The sequence below is a fragment of the Brachyhypopomus gauderio genome, chromosome 2 (genome assembly GCF_052324685.1).
Source record: "Brachyhypopomus gauderio isolate BG-103 chromosome 2, BGAUD_0.2, whole genome shotgun sequence".
In the NCBI taxonomy this organism is placed as follows: Eukaryota; Metazoa; Chordata; class Actinopteri; order Gymnotiformes; family Hypopomidae; genus Brachyhypopomus; species Brachyhypopomus gauderio.
In genome coordinates this window covers 21640170-21656988 of record NC_135212.1, presented here as the reverse complement: position 1 = coordinate 21656988, position 16819 = coordinate 21640170, and the positions used below count along the sequence as shown (strand labels likewise).

Genomic DNA, 16819 nt, shown 5'->3' with positions numbered 1-16819 from the left:
TGTGTGTGTGTGTGTGTGTGTGTGAGAGAGAGAGAGAGAGAGAGAGAGAGAGAGAGAGAGAGAGAGAGTTCTTGCAGGAGCATGTAACCTGAACCCTTTCATGCTTGGAAAATGAGGCAACCGCACTACACCAGCAGCCAAGTCTGTTGACTGTGGGAGGGGACTGAGACCACTGAGTGTCAAGATCTTTTGAGGGGCTGTCCTAAATAAGCCTGCATTCTGCATTCTGCTTTTGGCTAGGCCACTGTCCACTCCGCTGTTGAAAACGAATCCCCTCTGCCACCCTGGAGGAAAAAAAGTAATCTATTCACTAGAAGTAATCATTCACACCGAGCCATCTCTTCACCTAGATCACCTCCACCTTCTAGACTGATAGACTGAAAAAGTTGATTAGATAGTGTCATTCTGACATTCCCAGTTATCAGTGGGTGTAAGGGACCCTGATCAAATCTGTTACTGCTCCTCGGTCTCTCCTTGGTTTTAGAAGCGATGGCTAGATTCGGAAAATGTGATGTGCTCTCTCGCCTATTTGTAGGCCTGCTATAAATAGCGCTCTCCTGGCACCACTTGCGCGGCTGTGATTGACAATTGCAGTGCCTTGCTACATGGACAGCAGGCTTCAAAGGACTAACACACGCAAACCACACGAATGGCAAGTATTCATAAATGTTACAGTGTTGGATTTTTATTTTTTTTATTTACTTGTGTAGAAATGTAAACTTACTGTGAAGATGTGTCAACTCAAACAGCAAACATCTAACTCACCTAAACACCTGACTGAAAAGCACAAGCTAGCCTAAAAACAACTCATCACCAAACTAACAAGTCCTATTTATAACTTTCTTATGAAACATGTCTAGATTTGTTTTGTCTTAAAATTATAAGGGGATCTTTCTTATGACACTTACCACATGTTCATCTTAACTCTGATCATCTTAACTCTTTTGTTTCATATTAAACATTACAAAACACTTAAATTTTATTTTCATTTAAGTGGCTCCATTGACATATTGGAGCTGTGACAACACAGAGTTGAAGACTGCTTTTACTCCCCAGAAACAGAGGGGTTATTCTGCAAGACGCCGGTGGTTCCCTTTGGACTATAGAAATTAAGACTCTTCCTTTTTGGACAATGACATCGCGGAGGCCAATGACACGGTCTTACTCAGGCAATGGAAGATCTGGCAGTCAGAATGGAGAAGACGTCCCTTCGCCACGTATGGACAGCCGCAACTACCTCTCCAACGTGCGGCCTGAGAACAGGTAGAAAAGATTCTCTTCTTCTTCCTCTTTTTGTAGATTTGGTAGAACACCTGACAGATTTGCTGGCCAGGTTATCATTTACCACAAGCTATAAACAACACCTTAATTTCAGATTATTCTGATTCAACAGATTTAGAAGAGTATACTCACTGTTTTCTTGGAGAATAGTCTATTTCATGTGACATCCACATGTAGAAATATTTACATTTTCAGGAACTCTCTGTATGGCGTTATTATTCATTTATATCACATATAATATTTTGTAACTAACCCCCTTGTTTAACTTTATTATTTTACTGGTAAAGTTAATCATTATGATTAATAATGTATGTGGAATTGATCCTGGAGCAACACTGATGTTATAATGTGTAAGAAAGACCATATCGCATTTACAAGCATGTTTATTATCTGTTCATAACCTAAAAGGCAAAGATGCCTATTTTTTTTAATCTTACATATATAATTGAAAATAAGCTGCTAATATTGTGCCTGTGATATAGATAAATTGTTATAATGTAAAATAGACATTAATGAGTACATTGACATTAAATTACATTAATAACATTAAATACTCCTGATTTATGAGTTGCTTTTGGTCTGCCTTTTCTCTAAATAGCTATTCAACTCACAGGTATTCAAACTACAAACCATGGAGGTAAAATATACTTATAAATAAAATACTTATGAAGATAAATCTCACACTAATGACAAATCTAACAACAATATAACTATTTCAATACCCAGTTTTTAATTTTGTTTGTAGTTCTCCAAAGCAAAGAAGAAAACATGCTTAAATTTGATTTTATTTGAGTTGATGTACAAAGTTTTCAGTTCTCCAGGATAATTACTCAGGGACTGATTTGATGCAAAGAAAATCTGAATGCTAAATGTATGCAGTCACAACTAGAACGAATGCCTTCACATACTATGGAGATCTTTAATACTGACACAACAATCTCTAAGCACTCTTTTCCTACTGAGCTACCTGGGACAATAATACTTACATTAACATTTTCTTCAAACCAATTAGTGCTGATTGATTGATTGATTGATTGATTGATTGATTGATTGATTGATTGAATGATTAATACCATAGGAGGTTAAATATTAGATTGTTAGATTCACTGATTCACATCATAATTTTAAAACATTCAGCAGCACTTCCGTGAATCAGTCAATCTAAGACTTTGTTTAAGTTAAAGGTCATTTTATATGGGCCCCATGTTTTCCAGGAGTACATTTTGTACTGTCATGGCTCAACTGACTGAAGAAACCCAGCCATGTTTTGACACCACTATCAAGTCCAAAGCAGTATCAGAGACCTGCAATGTGAAGTTCTCCTGTGTGGTTTCAGGTACACTAGTGTTACCAGGCGTGCATTTGAGTACATTCATATTATTGTTCCTACTCTTTTTTCTCTTATTTTTATATATTGAGTCTATATATAATTATTATATTGAGTCTATATATACAAAATGGCCAAGACAACAGATTTATAAGTAATAAACTCAAAGCTGATTGTAACATTACCTAACAAAACCATGACTGGTTACTCATTACAGCCCATTGTACATTGTATGTAAAAGTACAATATAATTTAAGACTCAAATTAATAGATTTTTACTTCTGAAACTTCTGTTTTGATTGCCAACATCTGCAACACCTTTCGTGTGAAGCCGATGTGGATGTAGATTTGCTAGGTTCAGGTTGAATGTCTTATTTATCTTGTTCAATAACCTAATGTCCCAAATATGTTCAAAAGTAAATTTGTTATTAATGTTAAAGAATATGAACATTTTGACAGGCCTTTTGTATTCATCACTGGCTGGTCTTACAGATTTGTAATTATTCCCATCATCATACCACAGATGAAACTCAGTGGACCATATGTTACCTTTGGAGTCTAGTTCCTCTCAGCACTAAATACCAACAAAAATGTTGATCTTGCCATTTTTAATGACTTGCACCTGTGTTATATTGAGGTGTTTTATTGTTTTCCTAGTAATTGTTTTGTTCTTCCTCCACTTTATTTTTGTCCTCATAGGCCATCCGGTCCCTGAGCTAACTTGGTATAAAGATGACATGGAGTTAGACAGATACTGTGGTCTTCCGAAATATGAAATTTTTCGCAACGGAAAAACTCATACACTGCATATCTACAAGTAAGTTGATCAAAACTGGCTTTTATTGGACTGTTCTAGTATATATTTGATTGACCATTGTGTTGATTTACAGCACGATGCTGTTTTAAGTGTTCCTGAGTTTGACTGTAGTGACTGTGTTTTGTTTTGTAGCTGCACTGTGGATGATGCGGCCATCTATCAGGCCTCAGCCAGGAACGGTAAAGGTATTGTCTCTTGTTCAGGAGTTTTAGAAGTGGGCACCATGAACGAATACAAGATCCATCAGAGGTTCTTCGCTAAGCTCAAGCAGAAGGCTGAGCTGAAACGGCGAGAGCAGGAGGAGATCCGGCGTCAAGAGAAGGAGAAGCTTCAGCAGGAACGCCTGAGCATCAATCAGGACCGTTCTCTGAGAAAACGCAGGTTGTCTGAAGGTCCAGAACTAAACTCTTTATCTACACTCCATGACGGAGACAGTGAAGACGTACAGGATGCAAGCACCGAGGAACAGACAGCACTGTTTGATGAGGAGTTAAACGGGCTTTCAGTGGAAGCCCATAGATTGAGTTCAGATTTCAGTGAAAAGAAAGACAGACCGCAGCTTAACTTCGTTCATGAGAAGGTGGAAGCAGGTGGCACAGCACAGGTCAGCAGAGAGGAAGTGAGCAGAAAGAAAAACAGGATCTCTAATGGTTTTGAAGAGGCTGTTACCAACCAGCCTAGCCAAGCCAATGGGGAAAAGGAGGATTCATACAAGGGAATCAGTCTTCCAGAGTACTTATCAATGTCTTTTCAATCCCAACCTAGTGAGGAACGGCAGAAAGGCCCAACTCCATCGGAGGAGGTCAAAGGTCCTGATGCCAGCACCATTCAAGAAGAGGGAAGAGATGGGGGAAAGGACATTGAAAAGGAATGGATAAAAACAGAAGAAAGGAAAAGAGAGCATGGAAGAAGCCAAGAAAGACACCAAGAGAAAATGGCCCAGGTAGAGGTTGAGCACAGGGCTGCGGCTGTGTCTGAGGATAGGACACCAGCACACAGAGAGTCAGAGCAGCAGCACAAGTCACCGTTCAGTTCCGTGTTTCACTCGCTGAAGGGCATGTTCTTTGGCAAAAGCAAGAAATCACCCGAGTCCACCAAGAAAGTCAGGGATGTTAACGGTGAAAAAGAAATCCCACTCCACATTCCTGAAGCACGTATCCATCTCCCTCAAACACAAGAGCCAGGAGTCTGTGTTGTAGGCTCAGAGCAGCTTGTGCCAATGGAGGTTGATGAGTCCCAACAAAAGCCTCCCAAAAAGACACCACCCTCATTACATCTGAACGCTGAAACATCGAGCTTGAATTTGGAAAATGAATCAGATGGATTTCCCACTCATAACGCTGAGGATATCTCGCGAGCGACAGGGAGACATCCTAAAAGCTCCTTTGCCACAACGATGAGCTCCCAGGAACACACAGAACAACAGAGAGTCAGTGAGGAGAGTGACCTGGAGGCAAGGCCACAGTTCCCACCTTCACAGCCTTTCGAGGTGAGTTCACTGCAGCTCTGCATTGCTCACCCTCAGCAGTGGCCACATCAGAGCAGGCGAGCACTTCAGAGCTATTTATAAATGGTATGTTTGTGTGATGAGACTTGAGTCAATCCCCAGGTCATGCTGGAAAACATTATATGCCCTGAGCACACAACCCAGAAGCGCACTACATGGACGTTAACGTATTAATATGTCAGCTCTCCAATTCACTACTACTATCAAACCCAAATCAGAGATTTCAAATGAAAAGGTGCTACATACTTTATTCACTTAGTGTAAAAAAAATCAAAAGTTTCTGAACATATTCACAAAGCAGCTGTGGCCTTAGGCCCCTAACAACAAAGACTGAGTGGGCATGACTGAAAGTAACACTGAAACAGACTGATGAATAGCAAGACCAGCCAGTGCTTCAGAGTGCTTGAGAGTGTATGAGAATGTTTGAGAGTGTATGAGTGTTTGAGAGGGTATGAGTGTTTGAGAGTGTATGAGTGTTTGAGAGGGTATGAGTGTTTGAAAGTGTATGAGAGTGTTTGAGTTTGTGTGGGTCATTACATTTAATGAACAGCTAATGGCAACCAAACTAAACCTTCTAATTATTGTTATTATTATTTTATGCATGATTTAGACTGCAATATTAGTGCAGGCGGTGTACACTGATTAGTGTAGGAGGCCAAAGTCATTACTTCTTTACATTTTCAATCAAGTGTGGACAAAAGTAGCATGTGGGTGGAGGTTGAGGGGGACGTGTCCCCACACTCGTCCCTAACTCTACACTCTAGATGTCTTTGACTTTGAATCAGTACATTCATTTCAGTAACAGTCTAACCATCTGAGAATGAAACTATTTTGACCAGAAGTGTAAAATAAGAAATGAATTACACATGAAATGCATATGTAAATATGAAAACAGCCATGTGATATTATACATATCAGCATATATTATTGGAAAGTAAAGCAAGGTGGGCTTCTACTGCTCTAATAATTAATATATTTTATTAACATTTATTAATTACCATTAAAAATATTTCAAATGATAGATGTCTCTACTTTTTCTATTGTAAAATGTATATTGGTTGCTGGTATTGATATTGTTATATGACAGCATATTTCAACAACATATTGGTAATATGTTATGTAAAGTAATTTATCAAATCAAAACATATAATCCAAACATTTAAAAAAGAAACATATTAATGCAATATGAGTACAAATTTTAATTCCATTCCTAAAATGGGCAGAGCATAAAACAATATGTGACTGTAGGGCATGTTAAGTGTGGCAAGGGCACATCTCTACATTGCTCAGAATCCTTAATGTCTGATAACTTCAAATAATTGTCTTTCTGGGTAGTTCTTATGAAAATCACTCCACACAGTGGCCATATCTCTTTATCTGCTTTTAGTCATATGCATCTGCTGCCAAATATGTTATTGTTAAGATTATGAATTCTTATGATTTTCTATGGGTCTTTGGTTCTGGCATGACTTAATGAAAGGTTTTCTGATACCTCTCAGTGCAATTCAGGGAAACTGGCTGTTGTGGTGATGTTGATATTTAGACTCTGGACCACATGATACAAAAGATTCTGCATCATGTGATGTTGTCATAGATAAGGTGCAGTGTAGCTGGTGGGTTAGGCTTGAGCAGTGAACCTGTGGGGCAGTATGTCTGTAGACATTGCATCATGTCCCAATTCCTGATATAGTACTTGTCACGTAGCCCTTGACCCCTCCTTTGGGCGTGTGCATGTGTAGCCTGTCTCTGTTTATTATATGCATTTCCCTTGGGTATGGTTCAATGTTCGTGCCTTCTTCCATCTCACCTATGTCTCATCTCGTCATGCAGTGCACGTGGGGCTCATTTAGCTTAAGGAATATATGTCTGTTGATGTCGTCAATGTTGCTTGTCTTTGTTGGGTCTTCTGCATGTTGTGTATATCGACTTTTATGTGTTGAGTGTATGAAGTGCTACACTGCGAAGCATTCTAACTAATGAAGCTAATTTAATGGTTGCTCATCTCGGTGTCCTGCCTTCCTTGCTGTTACAGTACTGATGTGAAAGTGAGAACCGTGTCTTTAATTAATTGGTTACAATATACACAGTTTAATTTATTCTAAATTTGCACCTGGCAAGTGATTTAGTCTTTTTTTTTATAAAATGGAACTGCAACTCTGATGATATATTGTGGGAAACGTTTTCGTGTGCGTTATTGTGTGTTAGCGAATCAGTAGGAGGAACTTCCCCTCTTCGCTGGTATTCTCTATATTGGAACACCAAAGTGCAACTTCTGCTAACAAAAGGGAAGAGGTCATGTGACGCTTCTATTCATAGATTAAGTGAGTGAACATAAAAAGCCAGTTTCCAGCTACTGAATCAAACCTGTCCTTTCCTAATAAGGAGAACCATTGTCGTTTCCAAGTGACTTTCCTTGACACTTCTTTTTATACATTATTATATATAAAACCATCTGCATGCAGATCACTACACACTATCCAGCGTCCGGCTGCCGGCCCCAAGCCGCCGTTGTCACGACCAGAAAAACCCATGAGATGCCCGAGGCCTTCCACCCACGATCCAAAATCCAAAGGCTGTATGCCAGCTGGAAGGCGTGGGGGACTGGGGCTGCCATGTGGAAGGTCCTCTGTCTAGGGTGACACACAAAACACCCACGAAACCATGCAATGCCCACAAGGATGAGCTGCCGAGGGAGTGCCTCAGTCAGATGGTCGCCATGGAAGCAGAGGAGTTGCCGTGGCACGTTGCCTCCGTGCGGAATGTATCACCGACAGATAGCAGAGGTGGCAGACATAAGACAATCCCACCAGTGGCTGTAAAAGGCAAGACTGGAGGACAGCACAGTGGCACTAATTATGGCAGCACAGGATCAAGCACTCAGCAGTGGGTCAAGAAAAGTAGGGGTGTTTCACACCATAGAAGACCCAAGATGCACTCTGCTTAAGGAAGCCTCTAAGAAAATCCAGCAGCTAGCACCAGAATGCAAGATGCTGTCAAGAGCAGAATACCCTCAACCAAGTGCCAGTGATCGTACACAGGAACGTATGCGAGGCATGTAAGCTGGACACCCCCAAGTCTAAATGGGAGGAAACACAGCGTATGGTGGAAAACAAAAAATGCTCCGATCCTATGGGACCTCCAGAACTGATCCAGACAAATGGGCAGGTGGTAAAGGAAGCAGATGTTATGCTAGAAAACGAGACACAGAAAACAGCAGCGCTAGAAGACGTGACAGTCCCAAGTGATGGAAACTAGTGGGATAATATCAGGAACTGAAAGAAAAAAATGGAGGGAATGTGGAAGGTTATCGCCAAGGTCGTTCCAATGGTGATAGAGTACTTGTGGCTGTGAACCCTAATCTACATGCATTGAACTAATGATACGATGACACAGAGGGGCCTGTGAACATTACCTACGTGGTGTTCTTAAATACATGTAAAACCTAGAACCTAGAATCAAAAGTGCTGTTCTCTCTTTATATATGCTGCTTTTTTCATGTACTGTGTACTCGAGGGCAGAGTCCTAAAAATACATAGCTCACAGACTGCACAACTTATCTTCCTCTTTGAAAGTGTAACTGTGTACTTCGTGAATGGCTGCATGAGGGTAAAAAAAAACATTTCAGAGGCCCCTTACCGCATAAGACTGTAACTGTTCACTTACTTCTCTGAACTTGGGTTTTGGGTATGCCATGTGACTGAGTTTCATGCCCATTCGAATGTTTTCTGTGGTACAGAGCTGTCAACAGGAGCAAGGGCCACCAGCAGCATGAATACGCTGTTAGGTTCTGACAGGCCTTAAATTACAAGTTGTTTGTTGGACAGTTGCAAAATGTACCAAACAGATGCATCTTGACATCAAGCATTACTAAGGCTAATCCTTGAGTTTTGCTAAAGCTACTGAAAAGTATAAGAAAACAAATACAAGCATATAACCATATTTTATATAGTATAAGGATATTCAGCAAACATTTTCAGTGTATTAGACAAATAAATATCCCAAAACACCATTCAAGTGAATTATAGATAAACATATTTTAGGTGAGGAGTTTCTAAGTAGAAATGTAATTATTTGTCTATTATTAGTGGAGTTAGAAATACACTACATAAATCACAGGAAACAACATGATTCAGACTTGGGCACTTCATCCTGGTGTGACATATTTGTAAGATATTTTGATTACCACTCACAGAGCAACTGATACAGTCATTTATTATGAATGGCTTATATCTGTTCACAATTCACTATAATCTGGGAAGATAAAAGATAGAGTTCAATAGGAAACTGCAGTAAATCAATATTACCTTCCATTTCAGCATTATCTCCATTTAAGCAAATGAACATTCACACTGCATTTATGTTCATGTTTTGCTAACCACTTGTGTGTTCATTCCTCAAGGCCACAGCTGACCGTACAGAAGAGGGCAGAGAGGAGGTGGGCCTGCCTCGTGAGACTGGCAGCCAGGAATGTACCGCCACTGCATATCAGATGACACAAGCCAAGGGAGAAACACTCGCAGCAGAGGAAGATGACAGCACAGACGTCACACACAGTCTAGAGGCCTCCCCAACAGGCCCAAACACGACAGACCTGGAGAGGGGCGTGTGCTTCGCTGATTCTTGGCCTTCACACAATGTCAACAGCACTCCTCTTCTGGGGTCCAGCAAGCCTGAGAATGAGGATGAGATGAGAGAGGATGAGCCAAGGGTAGAGGCTGGAGGGGCAGAAGGGGCAGGAGGTTCAACTGTAGAGATGCTTGCAGAGGAAACCCTAGAGAAAGTGCCGGAGGGGTTATCTGCTATTGAAGGAAGTGATGTCATAATGGAAGTGGAAGTGACAGCATTTCCTAAAGAGAAAACTGATAATGTTGAGGTGACATCAAGCTCAGATATTTCTTTAAACGCCAGAGATCAGGAAGGTGATATAGATTTTCAGGGCGTGTCTGTATTACAGGAAAATAAAAGATCAGTGCCAACTTTGGTGATCAGCCCTGTGAGGAATGAAGAAGAGGTTGCGACAGTTCCTGTTAGAGATGATGGCAAAGAGGAAAAAATGAGTGGTGAAATTAAGGATCATAACACCAGTACAAAAGAGATAAATAGTACTGAAGAAAAGAATCAAAACAGCGTGGAACCACGTGAAGGTACAGAAGAAAAGAAGACAGATGAAACTGAGAAGAAAGCAGATAGTCATGGAAAAAAGCAAGATGTTCATTTAGAGCCAGCTATTTCAAATATGGCCATAGAACCAGAACATTGTAAACTCACAAGAAATTCAGAAATAGAGGGGAAAGAGCCTCATTTAAACTCCAGCGTAGTAGATAAACCAAAGATATTTACAAAAGCCCAGGCTGAGAGATTCATGGTGGAGTCTAGGGATCAAGCCGTAGTTCCTCCGATCATAATTCTCCCAGACACAAGAGAAACGGTTATTAAAAATGTCGCAAAGATGAGAGCTACTCCACTTGCTACAGAAAACAAGATCTCCATGCCAGAAAAGATCAAACGGGAGGAACCAGCAGGTGTCCCTAGAATAGATGCTCTGGTAACAGAACCTGAGAGAGTCCTACAGCCCCTGGCCCAGGAGGTGGCACACATATTCAGAGACAGTGAACGCAAACCAGAGGAAACAGTGAGTGATGCAGGTCGAGCAGGAAGTGAAGTCATGAAAGATCACGGGGGGGTGACTATGACAGAGCGCGTAGATGTTTCTCCACCTCAGCAAGAAAGCAACGTCGATTGGGTTCCAAGAGACCAACGAAAACAGGATAGTAAACCACAAAACGTAGAGGCCAGAGTGGATGATAGAGAAGAGCCAGCCAAGATTAGCAGTGGGAGACACAGAGGAAACGGCAGCGGCAGTATCCCCATAATCAGCATAGCGTGTGCTGATGATGTTGTATCATCTCAGGATCAAGTGCAAATGCATGGAGAGCCAAACCTTCCTGAAGCTGGTCCTCCCTTGGACAACACAGACCTCAAAACGCAAGCCTGTACTGTCTCCTCTGTTGCCACAGCACACACGGAGGACACTGCAGAGAACAGTGCGAACAAGGACAGGGCACCAGATGTTTTGTCTGCTGTGCTCAGAAAGGTTGAGGCTGAGCTGACCCGTGTTGGTGGACCCAGCACTGGTCCTGGAGATGAAAGGTCCACGCTGCTAAAAGAACAAAACACGTCAGGCAAAAGTAACTTCGGAGAGACTCACCTGAGCGTGGATGACGTGTCCTCACAATCATCAACAAAACCTCCACAAAATATCACTGGCCCTGATGTTGATAAGGTTTTTCCACACAAAGAATTAAAAGTGGAACCTGATGCTGACAAGCTGCAAAGGGATAAACCTGCTATGGAGAAGCTTGGCCTGACAACCCCTGTGGGACCAACGCTGCCCCCGTTGAGCCCAGCCAGCCTGCGGAGGCTTATGGCGAAGAACAATCCCAATTTAGAGGGTCAGGGCTCTGTTCCTGCCATTTCAGCAGATGGAAGTGAGAAAAAGGGAGACGAGAGCGGAGGTAGCACGCCCACGTCCACCCTGTCCTGCGAGAGCAGCCCCAAAATGAAACGGCGTGACAGCCTGACCCTGATCCCCTCCGCCACTCCAGAGGAGTTGGCGTCTGGGGCTCGCCGAAAAATCTACCTCGCCAAAACCAAGTCTGAGGACGAGGGCTCGGACGGCCAGAACAGGAGAGACACCCCGCACCTGTCCCCTAGCCAGGCTCGTAGGGCGGCCTTACTGCAGCTGCAGAGTGGCCAGCAAACGCCGCCCATGGAAAGGCGCTCGCCCTTGTTAGGCCGCCGGAAAACCATGCTGGAGGTGCCCAAATCCAAGGAGGAGGCGTCAGAAGAACCGGACAACACACCCACTGAAAGCAAGCCAGCTGAGAAGGAGAAGCTAGACCCCTTCAAGGGTAACATACACATTCATACTTTATTATACTCAAAGGGCAATAGAATTAGAGCAAAGCTAAAAATTGGGCTAAGGCTAAAACTTTTAACCCCAAGCCTATTAAAAGCCAATTAAGATCACATCTTTACATTGTGTAATAATATGTTGCAGCAAGAATTCAGGCTTGATTCCTGAATGCTGTGGGTTCTGTATTAAGTAATGGTGAAGACCTATATTCTCATATTGCTGTGATGTCATATGTCTCATATCGCTTGGTTAGGCATTTGACATTCTCTTCAGGCATAGGTGTGTGAACATCGCATCCTTCCATATTTGGAACAGTGATTGTGGTAGGACCTGCAATATACAGACAAACCACAGCAGAAAAACATCCTTCTCCTAAGGAAATAAGCTATGATAATTTGGGGTTTAGTAAAACCTATTAGAAGTTGTTCTGTGAATGTCAGCACTGTCTAGGGAGGAGCAAACGCTGCCAATGTGCTTAGAAATGAGGAACACCATTTGAGGAAAGGAGGAAATGAGGTTGGACTCTGAAGCTGGATAAGAAGATGAGAAACATTGTATTTTGTTAGCGTAGTGCCCGCGTCAGATGCCTTACAGCTCATCTGCTCTCAGCTCCTCAGGTAATCCGCAAGATCAGGGGAGAGCCCTTTTCAGATGCCACGGGACACTTAAAGCTGTGGTGCCAGTTCTTCAACGTGCTCAGTGACTCCACCATCAAATGGTTCCGAGATGAAGAGGAGATTGTGGAGATAAAAAGAAGGTAAGTCAGAAACAGTTTTCTTAGCCACAAATAAATGTGCTGACTAATATCACTCTGACTGCCTTTGACTCAAAAAAGTTGCATATGGGGTCATAATTCATGATTCAGCATAAGAAATGTAAGTTAAAATGGCTAGGAAATATAAACTTGAATTATGCAACGTGTCATTTATTAATTGTTTCTGGAGTATTTACCATTGCAATATTGCAAAAATTAAGTGTTATATTTTAATCACGTGCAATATGCATATGAAGTTAGACAAACATCTTGTAATTATAGTGAGGAGTGCATTCGGCAGACTTGCAGTTTCCAATTCCCTTATATTCTCAAGAATCTTACAACTGTGACACAAGAAAATGAGACTCTTGCCAGGGTCTGTAAAACTAACACCTTCCTGTTTCTGATCAGAGGGCATTAAGGTCTGTATTTGTGTCACTAGATGCTATGTCAGCAGCATTAAACCTCCTACAGAGGCCCACAAGCACATTTATGCAAAACAGTGCCCCCGTGTGGCAGAAAGATGGTAGCGAAGATTAAAGCACGCTGAAGTTTTCTTACCAAGTCTTGATTACGTGAACATAATTGTTTCTCAGCGCGGGGGATGAGAGCCAAGTGGCACTGGCTATTGTGCAGGCCTCCAGCAGAGACTGTGGAGTTTATGGCTGCTCAATCAAGAACGAATACGGCACTGACACCACCGACTACTTACTCAGCGCTGACAGTAAACCTGCTTTTACTCTTTGATTCATCAGTGAACTGAAATCCCGCTTTGGTAAATGGAGCACATTTCTCTGAGGCTTTCACTCTACTTCCTCTTTCTCTTTTTCAGTACTGGCAGAGTTCTTCCTAAGGGATGATTTGGAAGGTATACTGTAATTTCAGTCACCAAAGTAATGTTTTAGCAGCTTAGCTTCTCTACAGCTCATGTGGTCCTGCTCCCCAATCCTTTTAGTGGGAGAGGAGATCGAGATGATGCCCCTGCTCTTCACCAAAGGCCTGGCTGATGCAGGGAACTGGGGCGATAAGTTCTTTGGCCGCATCATGACTGAGGAGGTACAGCTCGGGGAGGGCTGTGCGCACAAGACCAGCAGGTCAAAGGTCATCTATGGTCTGGACCCTATCTTCGAGTCAGGAAGCACCTGCATTGCCAAAGTGAAAAATCCCATTGCATACGGGACCAAAGAGGAGAACAGTCTGGCTGAGAGGAATCTAGAGGCCACCAAACAGGTGAGTGATTCCTTCAGTTCACTGCGCATACCATGAGCAAAGGTTAAAGGTCACACACCACAGTCAAAAATTAACCTGGTTGTTATTATGTTTATTTAAATGTTTGTTTAAGCATAAACAATGCAGTTGGAATCACTCGTGAATTAATGAAATATTATATTTGAATGAATATAAAATATTGTTGAAATATAAATGTAACAGCTGTTCTAGTGGGAACAAGGGGAAAAGCTTTGCTGTACATGTTTGTGTCGTTAGGAATGTAGAATCCAGAACACAATTCGGGAATACTGCAAAATCTTTGCTGCTGAGGCAAGGGTAATCGAAAACTTTGGCTTCTCGTTGGAGTAAGTAATAAAGCTTAATGTATTTCCTATAAGAATTTCCCTGAAGGAAAATGTTAGGCCGTTATGTCATGCGTCAGAGCCAGTGGGGAACCAAACATTTTACGTGTGAGAACTTGAGCACTGAGCTTGAACATTGGTACTGAGACTCTTTTCAGTACTTTTCCAGTACTGCATAAAATCCTGATATTAAAACAATTATTATTTTAATTTTGTATATACTGATGTGGTGTAAATTCAGAGTTTTCTGCTATAGTGCAATGCTGTTATGATGCACATATTTGTTATCAAGTAAACCCACTGACCTGTGTGATTTTTGCACTCCTAAATGTTCAGAGTGATACCTCTATATCTAATGTCCCGGCCGGCCAACACCATCCCATACGCTACAGTGGAGACTGATCTGAAGGGGACATACTTGACATACTGCTCAATGGACAATACTGGTAGACTAATCACTCTGTCCACCTCCGAGGTGGAACAGAAATGTTGCACGTTCCAACACTGGATTCACCAGTGGACAAGTGGCAGTCTGCTGGTGACGCGACTAGAAGGTGAGATGATGAGGGTCCCCGTCTCTGTGTCTTGACGTCTGTCCTCCTGGAGACTTTAGTTCCTATTCATGACACTACTGTCTAATATTCAATTGCTCCTAAAATCCTTTAGCAGGATTCCATGTGTCCTGCTGAAAGGTGGAGGTGGAACTTTGCCGGTCTGTGGGTGTCCAGGGCCCCACAGATAGACCCTCTACATCCGCTATATTATGAACATTTAATCCTTAGAATTACCTTGTAGGTCTGTAATATGTTGCAGTGTGTAGTTTGAATGATCCAACCTCCCTGCTAAATGAAAACATAATTTGTTTCTTTTAGGTGTGGATACAAAGATTACAAACATTAGCATTGCAACCAAGTCCAAAGGGTTTGTCTGACTACTCTACTATATTAGAAGCATATAATATTTAAACAATATTTAAACAGTTCTTTCATTATAACATTTTAAGTAGTGATATTAGCATGATGACCTGCTGTGCCGTAGGTATCAGGGCTTGACGGATGAAGGCTCTCCGAAGATAATGGAACAGTTTGTTACCCAGCATCAGTGCAACTACTACTGTGGTCTGCTGGGCCTCCGGCCCCTGAAGACCATGGATTCCCAGCAACAGCCCAAAGTGAAGACTTCCAGGAGCCCTTTGCTTGCCAGGAGGGGTGGCCCTGGATCGCCCAGTCCCCAGGTCCAGAGGAAGGGATCGGGGAGCCCCCAGGTGGCCAGGAAAGACAGCACTAGTCCCAAAGTGGTAAAAAAGACTGGGGAAGATGAGGAGAACAAAGTCCCTAGCAAGCATAAAACTGTAGAAGTTCCAAAAGCCGTCAGGATGAGGTAAAGTTGATGGAACTAACTGGATGGCCAACAGAATCAGCCACTAGAGCACGACCCCCTTGTCTTTGTGTCATAATTACACTGTTTTCTACATTCGATTTTGAAAAGGCCAAACGGCTGCACTTTATTGGTTTATTAGTTGATTAGCATTTCAAGAATGCCCTGAGCCCATGGTATCCTATGCTGCAGTAGAGATAGTGGTTTATGACCACAGGAGTTTGCCAATTGTAAAGTAATATTTTGTAAATCACTCTCCAGTAAGTGCTCCCAGCTGTCAAACCTTGCCAATTATTTAGGAGTTTTAAAATGAATGCTATGAATGATAAAATGGATTCCAAGAGCTGATTCTCTTGTTGAAGATGTTCTAAGAAAGATTTGTTTATAGTGCTGAGGAACACAATAAAAAATGGGTTGATAAACAATCCTCTAACATCTGTGATGTGTGTGAATGGACAGTACTAAAACTCAGATTTTCTTTGGTAGATATAATTGGATTTAAACTGGCTAGTAAACTGTGTTGTGTTTTGGAACTGTAGCCATAATTCAGATATGTGGCTGTAGTCATTTTATGCATATTCTTCAGAACCAGCATTGGCAGTTTATCTAATGATATTCACTTATCTTTTGTGATGTGTATACAATTTTTAAAGCGAGTAAAAGTGTTACATGATGAGTGAACATGTTTTTATCTTGTGTGATCAGCGAGAGGGTGGACGCTATGCTATAACACTCTTTGGTCTTGTCCTTTTGGACTAGCAGCAAAACGCCACGCCTTTCTAGCGCTATTAAACAGCACAACAGGATTTACAAATCTCACTATTTTGAAGGTGCTCATAACATCAAACAAGTTTAATGACCTATCATCCTTTAATTTACTGATAATTTATTCAGATTGTAATTAGCAAGAATACATTTTGATGCCATAGTAGATAACGTTCCACATGAAGGCTTTAATAGTCCATCATTCACCTGTGTTGTTGCTGTTGTTGTTTTTTGCTTATTGTTTATCCATGTGTCTGAAAGTTTACTAAAGCTGATGTTCAAAGTGTAATGCTTCAGTGTGATAAAAGACAGAAAATGCTGTGGACAGGAGGTGTACATGGGGACTAGATGTGTGTGGGTGGGCGTGATATATGTATGTGTCAATGACAGGGGAATACAATGCATTTGAGGTCATTTGTTGTGTAGTGTTTTGTTTTTGTAAATTAAAATATGTAAATTACTCTTTTCTCTTTTTTTGGCTTTCAACTCTAATAATGACAATAA

At 41.7% G+C, this 16819-nt stretch overlaps 1 protein-coding gene across 5 annotated transcripts; it reads left to right on the top strand.

Annotated features, from left to right (window-relative positions):
* The first annotated feature begins 209 nt into the window (after positions 1 to 209).
* On the top strand, positions 210 to 16775 carry alpk3a (alpha-kinase 3a). Of its 5 annotated transcripts, none has more exons than XM_076991090.1 (16): positions 210 to 298; positions 536 to 652; positions 1063 to 1263; positions 1880 to 1918; positions 2496 to 2617; positions 3308 to 3425; positions 3558 to 4914; positions 9332 to 11843; positions 12458 to 12605; positions 13199 to 13326; positions 13435 to 13470; positions 13558 to 13832; positions 14088 to 14176; positions 14510 to 14727; positions 15046 to 15094; positions 15212 to 16775. In XM_076991090.1, the coding sequence occupies exons 3-16, from the start codon at positions 1133 to 1135 to the stop codon at positions 15555 to 15557; spliced, it is 5568 nt and encodes a 1855-aa protein (XP_076847205.1). In that variant the 5' UTR covers positions 210 to 298; positions 536 to 652; positions 1063 to 1132; the 3' UTR covers positions 15558 to 16775. The 5 variants fall into 5 exon arrangements, with proteins under 5 accessions (XP_076847205.1, XP_076847202.1, XP_076847207.1 ...); XM_076991087.1 differs by having other exon boundaries at positions 1057 to 1263; XM_076991092.1 differs by lacking the exon at positions 1880 to 1918 and having other exon boundaries at positions 1057 to 1263.
* The last annotated feature ends 44 nt before the right edge of the window (positions 16776 to 16819 follow it).

What these genes read in the sequence shown, in the direction of transcription:
- alpk3a (XM_076991090.1), top strand. Translation starts at nt 1,133, where the DNA reads ATGACATCGCGGAGGCCAATGACACGGTCTTACTCAGGCAATGGAAGA. An exon ending in CCTAAGGGATGATTTGGAAG is followed by an intron (nt 13,471 to 13,557) that starts GTATACTGTAAT and finishes CAATCCTTTTAG; the next exon opens with TGGGAGAGGAGATCGAGATG. An exon ending in ATCTAGAGGCCACCAAACAG is followed by an intron (nt 13,833 to 14,087) that starts GTGAGTGATTCC and finishes TTGTGTCGTTAG; the next exon opens with GAATGTAGAATCCAGAACAC.